Raw genomic sequence first — 16,106 nt, forward strand, 5'->3', positions numbered from 1 at the left:
TAGTTGTTGTGACCTATGCCTTCGTTCCTATGTGCTCAACAAGCTTGACTTTTTAACCAAAGAAAGGACAAACAACTTCCAAGTGGCCCTCAGTTATCCCCTAAATGAGTCTTATCTTTTTATAATTTGGTAAAATTAACAAGGAAAAAAATTGCTATTAATGGATCTGGAACTATCAGAGTACATACTTTAAAAAGGCAATTTTTTTTATTAAATATACTAGGTTTTTATTTATTTTATTTTATGTGGAGTCCGGGCCAGTTGTGCCAAAAACGACCGAGCATCAAGTAAAACGACAAAACAAGGCTTGAAAGGAAGGCGCTCGGTTGTTTCTCTGTGGCCCAAAACCCAACGTCTCCTAAGTGCCACGAGTCACCTACCTCCACCACCACCACGGTCCACCATCACCAATCACATGATGAGGTGGCCACCTTCGACCATGACGTCATCACGATAAAGTTGACGTGGCGTCTGGCCTTTATGTTGCTTCCGGGAAACCATGCAACAACACGCACACTTTCTATACAAAGACTTCACCTTCCAGAAACCTTATATTTACATTATTTTAAGGAGTTACACCAATTGAGGTTTTCGGTGTTTTCACAAAATTTATTAAAATTTTAAAAATTATATGAATATCTTTAGAGGTTTTTATTTAGTTTCAGAAGACCCCTTTACATTAATTTTTCATCCAAAATATAATAATTTCATACATAATATCTTTTGTAAATAACAAAATTAACTTCAATGAATATATGTGCAATCTAATTTCAAAACTAACTTTGTCATTTCAAGAATTTTTATATATAAAATCATTAATTTTTGGACTAAAAATCAATAGAAAGGGATTTTTTTAAAAAACAATTTAAGAATTAAAGGGGCGTTCATGTAAGTTTTAAAATGTCAGGGATTTTATGAAAACACTGAAAATCTCAAGGGGTGTTAGTGTATATTATTCCATCACAGCCCACCAGCATCACCCCACGTGCTATGTCACGTGACCTCAGACTTATCTTTCTCAAATCAACGGTCAAGATCATCCTGAAAAGTCTTCCTTTGACCCCATTCAAGCCTCCATAAATAGCTTACCCCTACTATCTTATTCCTTCCCTCTAACCCAAAACAAAGAAAACCCAAAACCCCCTCTATCCCTCTCTCTCTCTCTCTCTCTCTCTCAAACACAAGAATCACATTGTTGTATGGCCATGAGTGGTACTGGAACCATGTCCAATAACCCTAATGACTGGCTCCAATTCTACAACCAAACCTTGTCTTCTTCTCAAGGTCAGGTGTCTCATGGCCACATTTCTTCAGGTATTAATACTTCAACTTTTTTTGGTCATGACCAAGTCTCTGAAGCCACTGTGGTCACCACAACTCCATCCGCTGCCGCCACAACAAGTGCCGTTGGCTCCGCCAATCCGGGCTCCAGCACCAACAGTTTGAGCCCGGATCAAGGGCGGGTTTCGAAACCAGCCCGAAAGAGATCTAGAGCCTCGAGACGGACCCCCACCACGCTGCTCAACACGGACACTACGAACTTCCGTGCCATGGTGCAGCAGTTCACCGGGGGCCCTAACACGGCGTCGTTTCCCTCAGGTGGGTCCAGTTTTAGTTTCGGGCTGGCCCCACCTAGGCCACAGGGCTTTATGGTGTCTCCGGGGTATCATCCTCTACAGCCTCAGCAGCAGCAACAACATCATCCGTACCAGCAACAACAACAACGTCAGAACCAGCAATACTTGGTTGGTGCAGGAGTTGGGGATGGGTTTCTCCAGAGATTGAGCTCATCATCAAGAGGAGGACCCACAAACATGGGATTTGGGGGTTCGTCTGATCATGTTGCTGATCATCATGAGTTTTTGAGGGAGGGTATGTCGTCGTCCCAAGTGCCGTCTGCAGCTAGGCCCGGCTCTAACGCTGCCAATGAGAACAGGAGTGGCAGTTTCATGTTTTGAGAGGGACGTAAAGCAGAAAAGTTAGGTAGACTGACTTATCGTAGGGACACAATTCTTGACTAGTGTATATATACGGAAACAATATTTCTATATATATAATATAATGTATGCTTTTTCGACAGATTCAGATACCAAATGTCTTCTTCTTTTTTATATATACGTTGTGGTCCTTTTTCTCATTTTGTTTTTTTAATATCCTTTTATTTTCTAATTTTGAGATGCTTTTTACCAAATGCTCTATTTTGTCAAGTTATTATTAATAAACGAGTCCTCTCAAATGAGCGACAACAACAAAATGTGACTGATTGTTTCGATTGTGGGATTCAGTTCATAGATAGTTCTAAGTATTTAGATCTTTTAAGTAACTGGTGTTAAGCAATTAGTTATTAGTTTGTTAATATTTTCTGTGGAATATGTGTGTCCCGAGCTTTTGAATTGTTTACTAGAACAATATATAATATGAATCATACTATGTATGAAGGTAGAATTCATCGTCATTTTGACTCAAATATTATGTGTTTTTTCACGAATACTTTAAAAAAGTCATAGTGCACTCCCTTTCATAAAAATACAAGAGATTGCTCATATAAATTGCTCTTGGAGGTAGGGATAGTAACGGGACTGGGATGGCCCCGCTCTTCATCTCTGGCCCCGTCTCCGACCCCATACCCTTACGAGGTTTCGGGGAATCCCGTTCCCATCCCCATCGGGTGATTATCCCCCCAAACCTGCCCTCGAATCCCTGATTTTTTTTGTATAACTTGATCTCTCTCACTTTGAACGTCCATGTGCAAGAACTTGAAATTGAACATAAGCCAAATCAAAATTAAAGTTAGGAACTTGCAATCTAATAGGCATAATCTTTATCCTTCAACAGAATGTTGTGATCTAATTTTATTTTATTTATTTTAAAAAAACTAAACACTCGCACTGTTAGTTTATTCATTTAATCTAATTTTCTTTGAACTAAAATTCCCAGTTATATATACAAAGGTGGAATCTAAGCTACTGCCAACATCAATCATAAATCACTATTACTAACAGCAACTTCTGAGCTTTAAGTAAATTACCCAAGCTGGCAAGTTAATTTTTAACACTTCTCTTCTCGAAAGCAAAAACTTCAGCTCACTTAACAACGAAATTGTTTTGCAGAACTTAACTCAGATTTGGATTTGGATGTGGATTTGAATGACTTGGGTTTGGGAGGTGCTAAGAAGATGCTAGGGTAACAGAATATTATATTATATATTTATTATTTAAAAATAAACATATAAGTATCGGGTCGGGTTCGAGTATGGGGATGTCAATACCATCCCCGCTCCACATCTAATGGGGATTTTTAAAATTTGGGGATCCATGTATCCGATCCCCATTTTACCGGAAATCTTCCCTCGTTAAGGCTAGGTCTTTGTTGGATCCCCGCGCCGACAAGAATTTTTGCCATCCCTACTTGGAGGAGTGCATAACTTTTTTGGGGTACTAATTAACAACTCCTTTTTTTTTTTTTTCATGTTTGTTTTGAATATCCTTATAAATTTCTAAGTTAGAGATTTAATTAGTCTCTTGTTTCTTGATCTATAATTTTTGTGTGTACATTTACATACAATCAATAAATGAGTCCTCTCAAATGAGCTTGTAACGATCTAGATAATTTAAATAAATACTGCTAGTCAACTAGATATTATAGTTTAGTAGGCAGAGGTACAAGTTTGAATTCTCTACAGCCACTTTTTTTTTTGTATGGTTGTTAGTTTAGTGGTATTTTGTATATATGTTATGAAGGCAGAATTTGTCATGAGTTTACTTGAACATTTTGTATTTTCCTTGTTCGTTTTACACTTCTTTCTCTCGGTTTGGGTTGTGGCTTGCAGGTTTTTGTTTTGGCGTGGCGGGGGGAGTACACTGCCAAATATTCTGATCACGTCTTGCAATTTAATATAGCTCTTTGGGGGGGTGTTGTTAAAAGGACTCTTACTTGCATATCACACGTCTTAGAGTCGACTTTTCATAACACATTGGTAGTGTATGTGCGAAAAATTCTCATCTCACTTGTAGTTTAAATTATCACTTGTATTATCAATTGAAAACAAAAAGGCAATGAGGGCGGCGGTTAATGCCAGATTTTCGTGCATGTTTTTCCTTCCTAGTATATAAACATATGACAATTAATATATTATTTGTTTATTTTCACGTTCCAGAAAAAGTCCACATGGTTGCTAGTGTATCAATTAATAAAAATGGTCTTTAGTTAAGCATAGCGCTGCTTCATGGATGGGACTATACATCGTCTATAAAGCTGCAAAAGAACAGGAAAAACAAGGTTAAAATCAAATAAATAGGATTTTAGGAAGATGAGTTAAAAACGAGTTTTTGTTTTTTTCGCTCAAGTAGAGAAGAAAATGAGACTGAGGATGAGATTGGTAGAGAAGACGAGAGGAAAGAGTAACAAAAGTGAAAACAATTTCAAATAGATTTCAGTTTTTAGTTTTGGTTTTCAATTTTGTTACTCTTCCACCCATCTTCTCCTCTTATATTCCCTCTCAATTCCTTCTCCACTCTCATTCTCACTTCAATTCTTCCTCTTTTTTATCTTTATTCTAACACAGAGTGAAAACTAAAAACTAAAATTGAAATTGTTATCCAATGGGTCCTTAATATTTGAAGTTTATACTATTTACGAAACTTGAGAAGGGTGTTAAAAGTAAATGAAGATGACAATAACACGCTATAGTAATATTATATAAAACCAAATCGATTCAAGCATTTGGTGGTCTACATGTTGAAATCAACATTGGTGTGACAATATCACTTCTTTTTTCTGTTATTTTTTCCCAACTTATATATGCTCTCACCTTGGATTTTACAATTTTTTTCAATAATATAAAAAATAGAACGGGTTAAGAATAAAAGAAAAGAGAAAAAAAAAACAAAGGGTAGTGCAAAATCTTTTTTTAATTTTCCTTTCCTTTTAAAAAGCGGCAGCGGGAGTGGCGCGTCCGGCGCTGCTAATCGTTTGATTGGGAGAGATTTTTGTTTGAGTGCGAAAAGAAGAGGGAAGAGGGGGTGAATGCGAGGTCATCATGGGACCCAAATTTTGGCGTGAAAAAGCAGAAATTGCAGTACTTTTTACAAAGTCAAAAATATATATGCCCTAATCTTTGCTTATTTGAATTTCAAATGGGTGCCTTTTGATTCCCCAAGATTACATCAGTCTCTGATTGGTTTTGTAGTTTCATTCGTCCGGGGAGCATCATTAGCAAGCCTCAACTTTCAAACTTATGTCAAACACATGGATTTTTTTATTGATAATCCGACGATGATTAAGAATAAAACTTTTTTATTTATTTATGCATTGTGATATATTACGTTTTCAAAGAACCGTGTTAATTTAACATTAGAAAAAACTCATCTACATTCCACTATTTATCGACGTCACGTCATTCAGAGTCAAAAACTTACCTGTAACGTATGTATATACACTTTTCTTTTTATAACACTTTATCATATGATGTGTGACCACTTATTATGAGATAAAATGGACGTGTATACAACTATTATATACTTTCTTTTCTTTCTCTTGGATGAAATTTTCATTTCATTTGGATGTAATATATAGATGGTAATTGAGGAAAAAAGGAACACAATGAAGCTTTATTTGGAAAGACTTCCAAACATTCTCATAATGAATTGCATTTAGCAGATGGGTTTAAGATTAGGTGAGCTCCCTTTTATGGTCATCGTAGAGCGCATAAACTCCTCCACTAAGTAAGTAAACTACCTTTGTCGGCGAACCTAGAAAAGAGTCAGCAAATCGTTTGTAGCTGAGAATTTCGTGATATTGACTTTTTAGTGAATTTAAGTGCTGATTTAGCACTTTCTGGGAATTCTTGTTGCCACTAATTTTCTGGCTTTATGTGGTTAGGGTGAGGTTTGTTTGATAACTTATATGTTACTTAAAAGGGAAGGTTTACATACTTTGTGTTTGCCTTTGCTTACAACCAAACCACAGAAGGAAGTTATATTGGAAGAAAAACAATTGATCCAAAAGAAAGTGACAAGTAAACTTCTTTTCCTTTTCTTTTTTCACTTCTGAAATTGGTCTAAGATAATGGGTTTGTTTTCACTTTTAAAGACAAATTTGGGTTAAAAATGGGCTGTGTTGGTCTACTGGGCTTTGTCCAACGAATCCACAACCGGACATGCCAATACTTTTCCCAATTGCAATGCATGGAAGGGTAGGGCTCCCGATCGTAGAAGAATTGACCTCAAGAATGACCCAGTTACTAAACCAGACCCAGATTCAGACCCCGTATCAGTCTGTAACTTATGAATCTTCCGCAAGTGTTGAGATTTTTTTTTTCCCGTAAAGAATGCAGTTTTATATAGTAATTGTATTTGTTGAGGAAAAAAAAAGTTTGGTAGCTAGGTTGGAAATGAATACTCCTAAGATATACAGGGACAGGGTGATTTGCAAGACATTCCATCAATTCTTTCACTTCAAGTGCATGCCTATTTAACCTTGCATTTAAAATATCTCATCCTCTCCAGCCTAACATAAGCCAGTTCAACCAAAAAAAATGAGCCTCAAAACTACATGCCTTACATATTTTGTTGCCATCTTAGCAGTCTTATTGGCATCTAGACATGTCATTGATCCAAACTCATCACCCCTCAAACACATTGTGGATCTTAGTCTGGCCACAACTTCATCAGTGTCTAATTTGATTTCATATCTCATCCCAAACCACATAGGAAGACATCACAAAAAGCAAGACAATGGAACCATAGGATCCATCTGTGATGACTTCCCACGTGGCTTTCCTCCTCCAGACACCAACAAAACCTCCTACCTTTGTGTCGATCGAAATGGCTGTTGTAATTTCACACTGGTTCAAGCAGCTGTTGATGCAGCTCCAGCTCTTAGCCAGAAAAGAACAATAATTTGGATTAATAATGGGATTTACTAGTAAGTTCATTTGGCTTTCTTTTCCAACTCTTTCATTCAAAAGATAATTTCTTTCTTTCTTTCTTTGATCTCTTGAGTATTTTTAATTTTTGTTCTCGTTGTAAATTTTTAACAGTGAGAAAATCTCGATTCCGAAAAACAAACCCAACATAACATTTCAAGGACAAGGGTATGAATCGACTGCAATTGCTTGGAATGACACAGCCAATTCATCTCATGGCACATTTTATAGCGGTTCTGTTCAAGTTTTTGCTGACAACTTTGTTGCTAAGAACATAAGCTTCATGGTAACAAAGTTGCATTAATATTAATTTTATGGTATGATTAATGTACACTAACTAACACATGTCCTAATGGGAATTGTATAAAAAGAATGTGGCTCCAATTCCGAAGCCTGGTGATATTGGAGCTCAAGCTGTAGCGATTAGAATATCAGGAGACCAAGCTGCGTTTTTGGGTTGTGGATTCTTTGGAGCCCAAGACACCCTTCATGATGATAAGGGCCGCCATTACTTTAAGGATTGCTATGTACAGGGTTCCATTGATTTCATCTTTGGCAATGGAAGGTCATTCTATGAGGTATAATAATTCATCTCAGCTCTCTGCACAATTTTGTTAAAAAAAAAAAAAAACGATATCTGGGAGACCATATGATCTAAAACAGCTGAGTTCTTCATAAAATTTGGCAATTTGTGTAACAACTATGTTACCACTCATATGCAAATGTCATGACATGAAAGAGGGGTGTGTGCATAACTTCTATCAACGATATACATTTACAGGCCATATTGTTGATCACGTCTCTAATGAATGTAATGTTCATATGTTACGTGTGCACCTTTATGAAAGATTAGTAGCCACCCATCTCTATTAAAGGATGAGTTAACAATGTAATCATTCAATATTTCTCATCATGTGACTGTAATGCGGTTAGAGAGAGATATATATACATATATATAATATAGAAGGTTTTTCTCAAAAAGCAATGTGGGATATTATTGTCAATGTCATGATGTGCCTAAAATGCTTATGATGAAATTGTTGCACGAACTGTTTGACACAGAATTGCCAGTTGATCTCCATTGCAAATCCACTCCCTCCAGGATCAAGGAACGTAAACGGCGCCATCACAGCGCACGGCAGAGCTTCCAAGGACGACAACACTGGGTTTGCATTTGTCAACTGCTTTATCGGAGGGACTGGAAGAGTGTGGTTGGGTCGAGCATGGAGGCCTTTTTCACGGGTGGTTTTCGTCAAGACAACAATGGCTGACATTATAGCTCCCGAAGGCTGGAACGATTTCAACGACCCAACAAGAGACCAGTACGTAAAAAAAAAAAGGAAAAAAAAAAATAGAGCAACAAACACAACATAATTAATTTCCCAGAATTAATCTAATCCAAATAATTATATATATGCATGCAGGACCATATTCTATGGAGAATACAATTGTTCTGGTGCAGGAGCCAATGTGACCATGCGAGCGCCTTTTGTACAGAAATTAAATGACACACAAGCTTCAACTTTTCTGAACGTTTCTTGGATTGATGGAGGGGATTGGTTGCAGCGCAATATCAATTAGTCTCTCTGAGTCTCTCTTTTGAGGCTTTGTTTGGTCTCTCTAACTTCAATGTGATCACGTGCGATTGTTCATTCTCGTTCATAGGCGACCACAATGTGTATCAAACCAGTACATTTGCAACAGTTAACAAATGAAGATCGCATCACATGCATGTGTTTAGATCTCTCAAGAAATAATAAAAAAAAACTTGCTTTAAGCGAATGCAATAGTATTGCTCAATTTGGGGAGGAGCGCTAACTTCGGAGAAATTTTTACATGTTCCGGGTACACCATGTGGTTGGTGTACCATCCAATAAACATAGGACATGTAGAATTATTGTCTAACTTACTGCATTTCTTTTTATAACATGTGGCGGTCTGCATTGTAAATATTCTATATGTCTTCCATTTATTGGATGGTACATCAGCCACGTGGTATATCTGGAACACCTAAAATTTTTGGTAGAGTTTCATGAAATCAGATTGGGCCAATCTTGGGCCTCGTACTTGGGCCTCATACTTTTGGAATATAAAGTTAAAATTGGGCATGTGATATGTTTTTGGGCCTAGACCATTATGCCACGGCCTTAGGTTTTTGGGCTCAATCCCCTAGTTTTGTTTTGAATTTGGGCCTTCCTCTTTTTAGGCCCAATACCTTCCTACTGGGTTATTGCCACATCATCTTCTATCATGTCGACATGGTATGTGACTTTGGCTAAACTTTTTCTTGTAAATACTAACCGCGCGTTATTCATCAACCGCGCAATAACTGTGCATGATGCATCCATTTTCCCCCATCTTAGAAAACGCAAGTCATAAAAGGAAATTAATAGCATCTTTCAATTCGAAAAAACCCACACTAGAAAAATGAAACAAAACAAATAGTTAGGGAGGGGGACGCGGAATTACCGCATATTCTGAGGTTATACAGTTTACCAGGGGACGCCGACGAATATCACAAATAAAGAGAGAAAAAAGAATGAGAGCTGAGAGAGAGAGAGAGAGAGACAAAGCCAAGCAGAGGTGGTGGTAGTCGTGGAGGTGGCAAATTGGTAAAAGCCCATACTCAAACTCAAGTTTCTTATTTGGATTCGAATGGCAGAGGTAAAGCCCAAAGATACTTGTGACACCAGCAACACCAGTGCCCATTCGAATTCCAACGCCGATCAACCCGACCGCCTTGTTCGCGTCTACGCCGATGGGATCTACGATCTCTTCCACTTCGGCCATGCTCGCTCGCTCGAGCAAGCCAAGAAATCGTATGTGCTCTCCCTATCTCTCTCGCACACTCCTCCTTTTCAATTGCCATGTGTTGCTTTTGTTTTTGTTTCAGTGCAATCATGGTTTGATTCTCTGTTTTGCTTCATTTTCGAATCTGGGTTGTTCTTATTTTGGAGCTTCACTTGGTTTGTTTCATGAAATTTGTAACTTTTGTGTGTTTTGTTATCTGGGTATCTTTTATTTTGCTGTAATGTTTTGCTTATGCTGATTCACTTTTAATATCTGTGATTGTTAATCCTTTTTTTTTTCTTTTTACATGAATGCCTTGCTTTGGTTAAGCTTATTGGATTCACATACGTCGTAGAATAGTTAAACCGATATGTACAAGCTTGTATGAAATTGTAATCTTAAAGTGTTGGAATAGCTACACAGATGATTCCTAAGTTAAAACTTGTCACGTATTCCCTTTTGACATTGTATCAGAACTAAAAACAGAGATGCATGGTGTGGGGATTTAGTTTTTTATTTGATGTATTGTTTTGTTATTATTCGCTAATTCTATGTCTTTGTTGCTGTATGTTCTGATTCTATTTTGTTATAGCGTTTGATTTGCTATAGCAACTTTTAAAATTGATATCATGTGGCATACTTATGTACATTTTTCTTATAAGTTCAATTTGCGATTTCAGGTTCCCTAACACCTATCTGCTCGTTGGTTGTTGTAATGATGAAACCACTCACAAGTTTAAAGGCAAGACTGTTATGACAGAGTCGGAACGTTATGAATCTCTTCGCCATTGCAAGTATGAATGTTCTCTGTTACCTTATTGTCCCTCTCCACCTTATAATTTTTTCTTTCTGAAATATTTCTTTTGGTTTTGCTGAGATGTAGTGTTTTTGTTAAAGCTATAACTTTTACATGTGTATGTGCTTGCATTGATGGCACATTTTCATACAATAGAATTTCAGAGAGTTGTATAATCAAGAATAACAAATATGGGTTTTGTTTGTGCAGGTGGGTAGATGAAGTCATTCCTGATGCACCTTGGGTGATAAATCAAGAATTTCTTGACAAGCATGAGATTGACTATGTGGCCCATGACTCTCTCCCGTAAGGATAGTTTTCTCAAGCTCTCACCTTTAAGCTCCAGTGTTAATAAAATACTTCAGCTTTATTCGTATGGTTTTTTTTTGGCCGGTATTGTTTCTATCAGTATACCATTATTTTGAAATATATGGTATATCTTAAATTTTATAGATATAAAAAGTAGGTGCGGATTTGTTACACCTTTTCTGTTAGAAGTGAAATTTATTATGGATTCTTTTGTACTTTTCAATATGTCTTTTACAGTTATGCTGATGCCAGTGGAGCTGGGAAAGATGTGTATGAATTTGTAAGTTTGGCACAAAGTACTTTTCTTTTGGCTTTTTTTCCCCCTTTTTTCTTTAACATATAATTTGTTAAGTGATTCTTTTCTTATAGGTCAAAGCAGTGGGGAGGTTTAAGGAAACAAAGAGAACTGATGGGATTTCGACATCGGACATTATAATGAGGATTGTAAAAGATTATAATCAGTATGTGTTGCGTAACTTGGATCGTGGATATACAAGAAAAGAGCTTGGTGTTAGTTTTGTGAAGGCAAGATTTTTCTCGTGTTTTCATCTATTCGATTTTCTTACTATGAAATATGGTTTTCTTGGGGTCTTGTTTTCAATCGACCTATCTATTGATATGGTAACTTTTCCATGGCGAAGGAACTTAGCTCTCTATTTTTGTTTCATATAAACAGGAAAAGCGGTTAAGGGTGAACATGAGATTGAAGAAATTACAAGAGAAAGTGAAGGAACATCAAGAAAAAGTGGGAGAGAAGGTATGTCTTTTTAATAATGACAGTAATCACAACCAGCATGGTGAATTATGTTAGGCACAAATACCTTTGTATAGTATCTTTGAGTTGCCATAATCACAACCAGCATAGTGAATAATAATGAATTTCGTTGCTGGTTTCCTTGTATCATGTGGCTTTGGATTACAACCAAAGACCCAGGGGTCTTAGGGTTCAAACTGGCATCGAATGGGGGAAATCTTGGGATTATTAACAATATTATAAGCTATATCAACGTAGCGAACTAGAAAACTCATCCGCTTGTCAATTAATTCTTGGTGTAATACTCACTCGTAAATGATTGGTGTCAGAATTTTTCACTGATCGGGTGTGATCGTTTCGTTTTATTTAATTTTTAATTCTGAACTCAGTGCCAAAAATGCATCTTCCATAACGAGCTGAAAACTCCTTTTATACTGAAGTCCATGTCTAGTTATGGACTCTTCTTGGTAGTGTCATGTAGTCAATGCACTATGTGCTCGTTTGTTACAAGGGATTGGCTTGGACTGGATTGGCCGAACTTTAATCCCATGTTTGTTTCCCATGGTTCGAATCTTAAATGGGATTAACTAATACTGGGCCCACCAAAAACACCTCCTTAAGTGTTCTTACGGAAGCCTGTGTGGAAAGGGCGGACAAATTGTCCCGAGCCCTTCACTAGCGACATTGCATCGCAGTGCCCCTCTCCCTCAACGAGCAACGTCGCCAGCAACCAACCACAACCAGCAAGCAAGAGCCAGCAGACCCACCCACCACCACTGCTTTCTCTCTCCTCCAGCTGCAACACAGATTCACCATATCCACCATGCCCACTGCATCATTGTCCCAAGCCATAACCAGTTTGAAATTCAAAGAAAAAAAAACACCACACAAATCCACTGCATCAACATCCCAATCTTCCCCCACCCCAGCAACATTGATGTTCCCCTCTCCCTTAACTCCTCCTCTACTCTCTGCAAATCCAAAAAAATTTACAGAACTAAAAAGAACATAAATGGTTTTAATTTTGGCTAAGAAAAGAACGTAACAAGAGTTTTTTGGGGTTTGGGGAAGGGATGTTGTGAGATGATACCGAATTTGAGGGTACGAAAGGGGAGTGGTAGCTTGGGTTCTTTGCTTGTTTTTTGTCTGAAAATTTTCAAAGAGAAAAAGAGGAGAAGGGGAAGACATAATAGAAGAGGAAGAAGAGAGAAGATAAAAATTTTGAAAAAAAAATGAAGAGAAAAATAGACGGAAGAAGAGGAGAAGGAGAGAGGATGGAGAAGAAAGAGATGAAAAAGAAGCCAGCCGTGGAAGAAAAGAATGAGATGAAGAGAGAAGATATAATTTTTTTTTTAAAAATCCACATGCCCTGTTTCTAAATATTAAAAAAAACTTGCTTTAAAAAAAAAATATTTAAAAAAATTTAGTCCTAGTTCAATCAAACATACAACAAGTGCAGTACAAGTGTTATTCAGCCTTGACCAGGCCAAGCCAATCCAAGACAATCCCAAAATTAAGTCTAGTCCATGACAGTCCACCGTACCAAACGACCCCTATATGTTCTTCAATCTCCTTCCAACGAAGAAGTAGATGAATATGACAATCTTTGTGTTTCCGATTTGAAAATGTTTTTGGCTTCCCGATTCATTTACATTATACCTTATGTTATTCATGTTGCTCTTGCTTATATGGAATTTCTTGGCTTTTTATAATTCCCAGTGTTAATTGGTATGCACCATGAGACCCAAATTAAGTCTGGTCAATGCCCTTTGTTAACAAAATGATGTAGGATATGGGTGAATTGAGTATTTAGGTAGTTTAGCGGAAGCGAAAACAATGGAAAACAGAAAATAGAACAAAAGGGATACGTCTGGAATCACTCCAGGGGTTTGGCTTCACACCAAGTAGTCTCCAATCTCTGGAAAATAAGCTTTTCTTTATATCTCAACAACTCAACTCCATAATGAATTACATAGACGGGGTATTTATAATAATCTAACGCTAGAGTGAAAAGAAAAATTAAACTTATTCTATGAAAGAAATCCTAATCCAAATAAAATAGGAAACTTAGAAATCCTACTGAAATCTGGAAAAACTAAAAATCCTAATGAAATCTGGAAAACTTAGAGAACCTAGGAACTAACAAATAAATTAGGAAACTAATTAATAATTCCCTCTTCCATCACTTTCGTTTGTAAACCCTAATGGGTTCGACAAATATGTCCTCATCACAAAATTTTCAACTATGTATATGCTCACGCCAATATACATGTAAACCTGCTTCTATATGCATAGCATGACATAACGGCATAAGGCACCAACAAGCAATCGCCGGTTATTTAAGATGATATATATAACATTGTCAAAGGGCCAAATAACAAATTCTGTCAATGAGTTTAAATTGATGAATGAAAGAAGATTGTCAAATTGACTGGACTTAAGTTTAATAATTAGGTAATAGAATTGTCGAAGGCAACAAAATTGCTAGCTATTGCACACCCCTGTTTAGGGGCCTGAGATCATGAAGTGTACTTAATAAGTGTTATGGAATTCAAATCTCTATGCAAAACCCACATACACTTGCACAGACATGAGAAAGGTTTTATCTTGAAGGAATAGATTCCTCCATCCTGATCTGAGAGAAAATGCTCCTGTATTTGTATAACGCCATCACAATCCATTTGCTAATTGCTAGATTGTAAATTTGCGTTCTCACCATCCAATCATTGTATATTTTTCTTACTGGTGTGCATTTCTGACTTGGTATTATAGATCCAGACTGTTGCTATGCATCGTAATGAGTGGGTAGAAAATGCTGATCGCTGGGTTGCTGGATTTCTTGAGATGTTTGAAGAAGGTTGCCATAAAATGGTAAAGACAATATATGCATTACCAATTGCATATAAACTGATATTTCTACAAGTAAACACCGTCTTAATAATTTTGGTGTCCTTACCCTGCGATGTGGGATTTTCTCAGGGCACAGCCATCAGAGATCGAATTCAAGAGAGCTTAAGAGGGCAGCAGTCGAGAGAAAAGTATCTGCTGGAAAATGGTAAGGCGGATAGTGATGATGAAGAATACTACGATGAGGATGATGACGAAGAGTACTATGATGATGAAGAATACTATGACGATGAAGAATATTATGAGGAGGTATATGGAAAAGATGGGAATAATGAGAAAGAAAAGGTTGAGAAAGAAAAGAATGAGCAAGGAAAGTAGTAGATGCTCTTTTCCATGCTTGCAGGATTTATTGGTTGTTGTACCATTGCGGCTTGTTCATGGAGTTGTGTAAAATGAAATGTGATTCCCTGTGGTTGAAAAGGGGAACTCTGAGTCGAGACATAGTGTAGTATAACTTTGCTGTTTTTTGTTCATCTATCTCCAGTGTGGTTAGGACACAGTTATACATGATAGTGATATTTGTCTTTGCGTTTCTGCTTGCCATCTCTGTCCAATTTGAACTTGTGCTTTGTGTTCACCCTCCTGGCAACTCAAAGGTTTTAGATGGAGAAATACTTCCTTATCCCTGGTTCATTGTCCGTTTATGTCTCTCTTCTCCGGGTGACATGAGGAGAGAGATAAAGATCGCGGGCAATGAAACGGGAATAGGGAAGGTTCTCTTGTTCAGATGGGATCATCTTTTTTACTTTTATTTCCTACAATAAAATGACAAAACCAACTTAGCTTTCGATGGTAAAAGTGAAAGTTTGATGAGACAATTCCTTGATCATTGCGTTTGGATTTGTACGCGTTCGATGATTCCTATCAGATTTTTTGTACTATTCTCAGACGTGGATGGCAATGCACAATGCCAAAGTCTGGTGGTCGACGTCGGTTAAAAGCATCTGCTTCAAGCATATCAACAAACGTATCCCACTTCCGCTATTGTTGTTTCTTATTTTATTTTCTCTGTCCTTTTGGTCAATGGTCATGCGCATCTACTTCTTCATTTGAGAGACTAAAACCATTTTATAATTCATCACTGTAGTCACCTCTAGAGGTGTACGTGTGTCATGTTTTAGGTCCTAAAGCTCTGTTTAACTTGGCTTCCATACTTCGTAAATGATTTTTCTTAGATTTATCGCACGTCTATATGGGTGATTTCTAATCGTTGATGGAGTGCAAATTATACTTAGATCAGTGATTGCAAATTGTGCACGTAAGCACAACTATATTTTTAATAGTTAAAAGGTGAAAATTCTAATTTTAATAGTGAAATGAAATGTCCATGTAAATTTTTCAATGTTGCATAAGATATATATATATATATATGGCAAAACTTCACTTTTCGTCCCTATAGTTTGATGAAATTTTTATTTTCATTCATGTGGTTTCAATTCTGGCAGTGTGACCTTCGTAGATTTTTTTGCAATTTACGTGCAAGTGTATTTTGAACGGAATTAGATGGAAATTTAGTTTGTTTTTCCACATGTCAATTCAGCATAAAATTTTCTTTGTTTTTCCTTCTTGTTACAATGGACTTGGATTTTCTCATGGATTTTCAATCACTCATTACAAATTTCGGT

General features: G+C 37.0%; 3 protein-coding genes across 3 annotated transcripts; all 3 read left to right on the forward strand.

The window, feature by feature from the left end:
* The first annotated feature begins 1,103 nt into the window (after positions 1–1,103).
* On the forward strand, positions 1,104–2,137 carry LOC103328998 (uncharacterized). The gene has a single exon (XM_008231427.3). The coding sequence runs from the start codon at positions 1,200–1,202 to the stop codon at positions 1,956–1,958; it is 759 nt and encodes a 252-aa protein (XP_008229649.1). The 5' UTR covers positions 1,104–1,199; the 3' UTR covers positions 1,959–2,137.
* Positions 2,138–6,517: 4,380 nt separating this feature from the next.
* On the forward strand, positions 6,518–8,725 carry LOC103328997 (putative pectinesterase 8). The gene is made up of 5 exons (XM_008231426.3): positions 6,518–6,924; positions 7,040–7,211; positions 7,297–7,503; positions 7,988–8,247; positions 8,350–8,725. Exons 1-5 carry the CDS (start codon positions 6,536–6,538, stop codon positions 8,504–8,506), a joined length of 1,185 nt encoding a protein of 394 aa, XP_008229648.1. The 5' UTR covers positions 6,518–6,535; the 3' UTR covers positions 8,507–8,725.
* Positions 8,726–9,331: 606 nt separating this feature from the next.
* On the forward strand, positions 9,332–15,024 carry LOC103328996 (choline-phosphate cytidylyltransferase 2). Its single transcript, XM_008231424.3, has 8 exons — positions 9,332–9,744; positions 10,396–10,509; positions 10,722–10,817; positions 11,058–11,100; positions 11,190–11,345; positions 11,497–11,577; positions 14,347–14,445; positions 14,554–15,024. Exons 1-8 carry the CDS (start codon positions 9,581–9,583, stop codon positions 14,797–14,799), a joined length of 999 nt encoding a protein of 332 aa, XP_008229646.1. The 5' UTR covers positions 9,332–9,580; the 3' UTR covers positions 14,800–15,024.
* Positions 15,025–16,106: the final 1,082 nt, after the last annotated feature.

Source organism: Prunus mume, linkage group LG3 (assembly GCF_029339155.1).
Source record: "Prunus mume cultivar Tortuosa linkage group LG3, ASM2933915v1, whole genome shotgun sequence".
In the NCBI taxonomy this organism is placed as follows: domain Eukaryota; kingdom Viridiplantae; phylum Streptophyta; class Magnoliopsida; order Rosales; family Rosaceae; genus Prunus; species Prunus mume.

Coding starts and splice junctions, on each gene's coding strand:
- LOC103328998 (XM_008231427.3), top strand. CDS start 1,200: ATGGCCATGAGTGGTACTGGAACCATGTCCAATAACCCTAATGACTGG.
- LOC103328997 (XM_008231426.3), top strand. CDS start 6,536: ATGAGCCTCAAAACTACATGCCTTACATATTTTGTTGCCATCTTAGCA. Junction 6,925..7,039: donor ATTAATAATGGGATTTACTA/GTAAGTTCATTT, acceptor AATTTTTAACAG/TGAGAAAATCTCGATTCCGA. Junction 7,504..7,987: donor ATGGAAGGTCATTCTATGAG/GTATAATAATTC, acceptor TGTTTGACACAG/AATTGCCAGTTGATCTCCAT.
- LOC103328996 (XM_008231424.3), top strand. CDS start 9,581: ATGGCAGAGGTAAAGCCCAAAGATACTTGTGACACCAGCAACACCAGT. Junction 9,745..10,395: donor CTCGAGCAAGCCAAGAAATC/GTATGTGCTCTC, acceptor TTGCGATTTCAG/GTTCCCTAACACCTATCTGC. Junction 11,578..14,346: donor AAGAAAAAGTGGGAGAGAAG/GTATGTCTTTTT, acceptor TTGGTATTATAG/ATCCAGACTGTTGCTATGCA.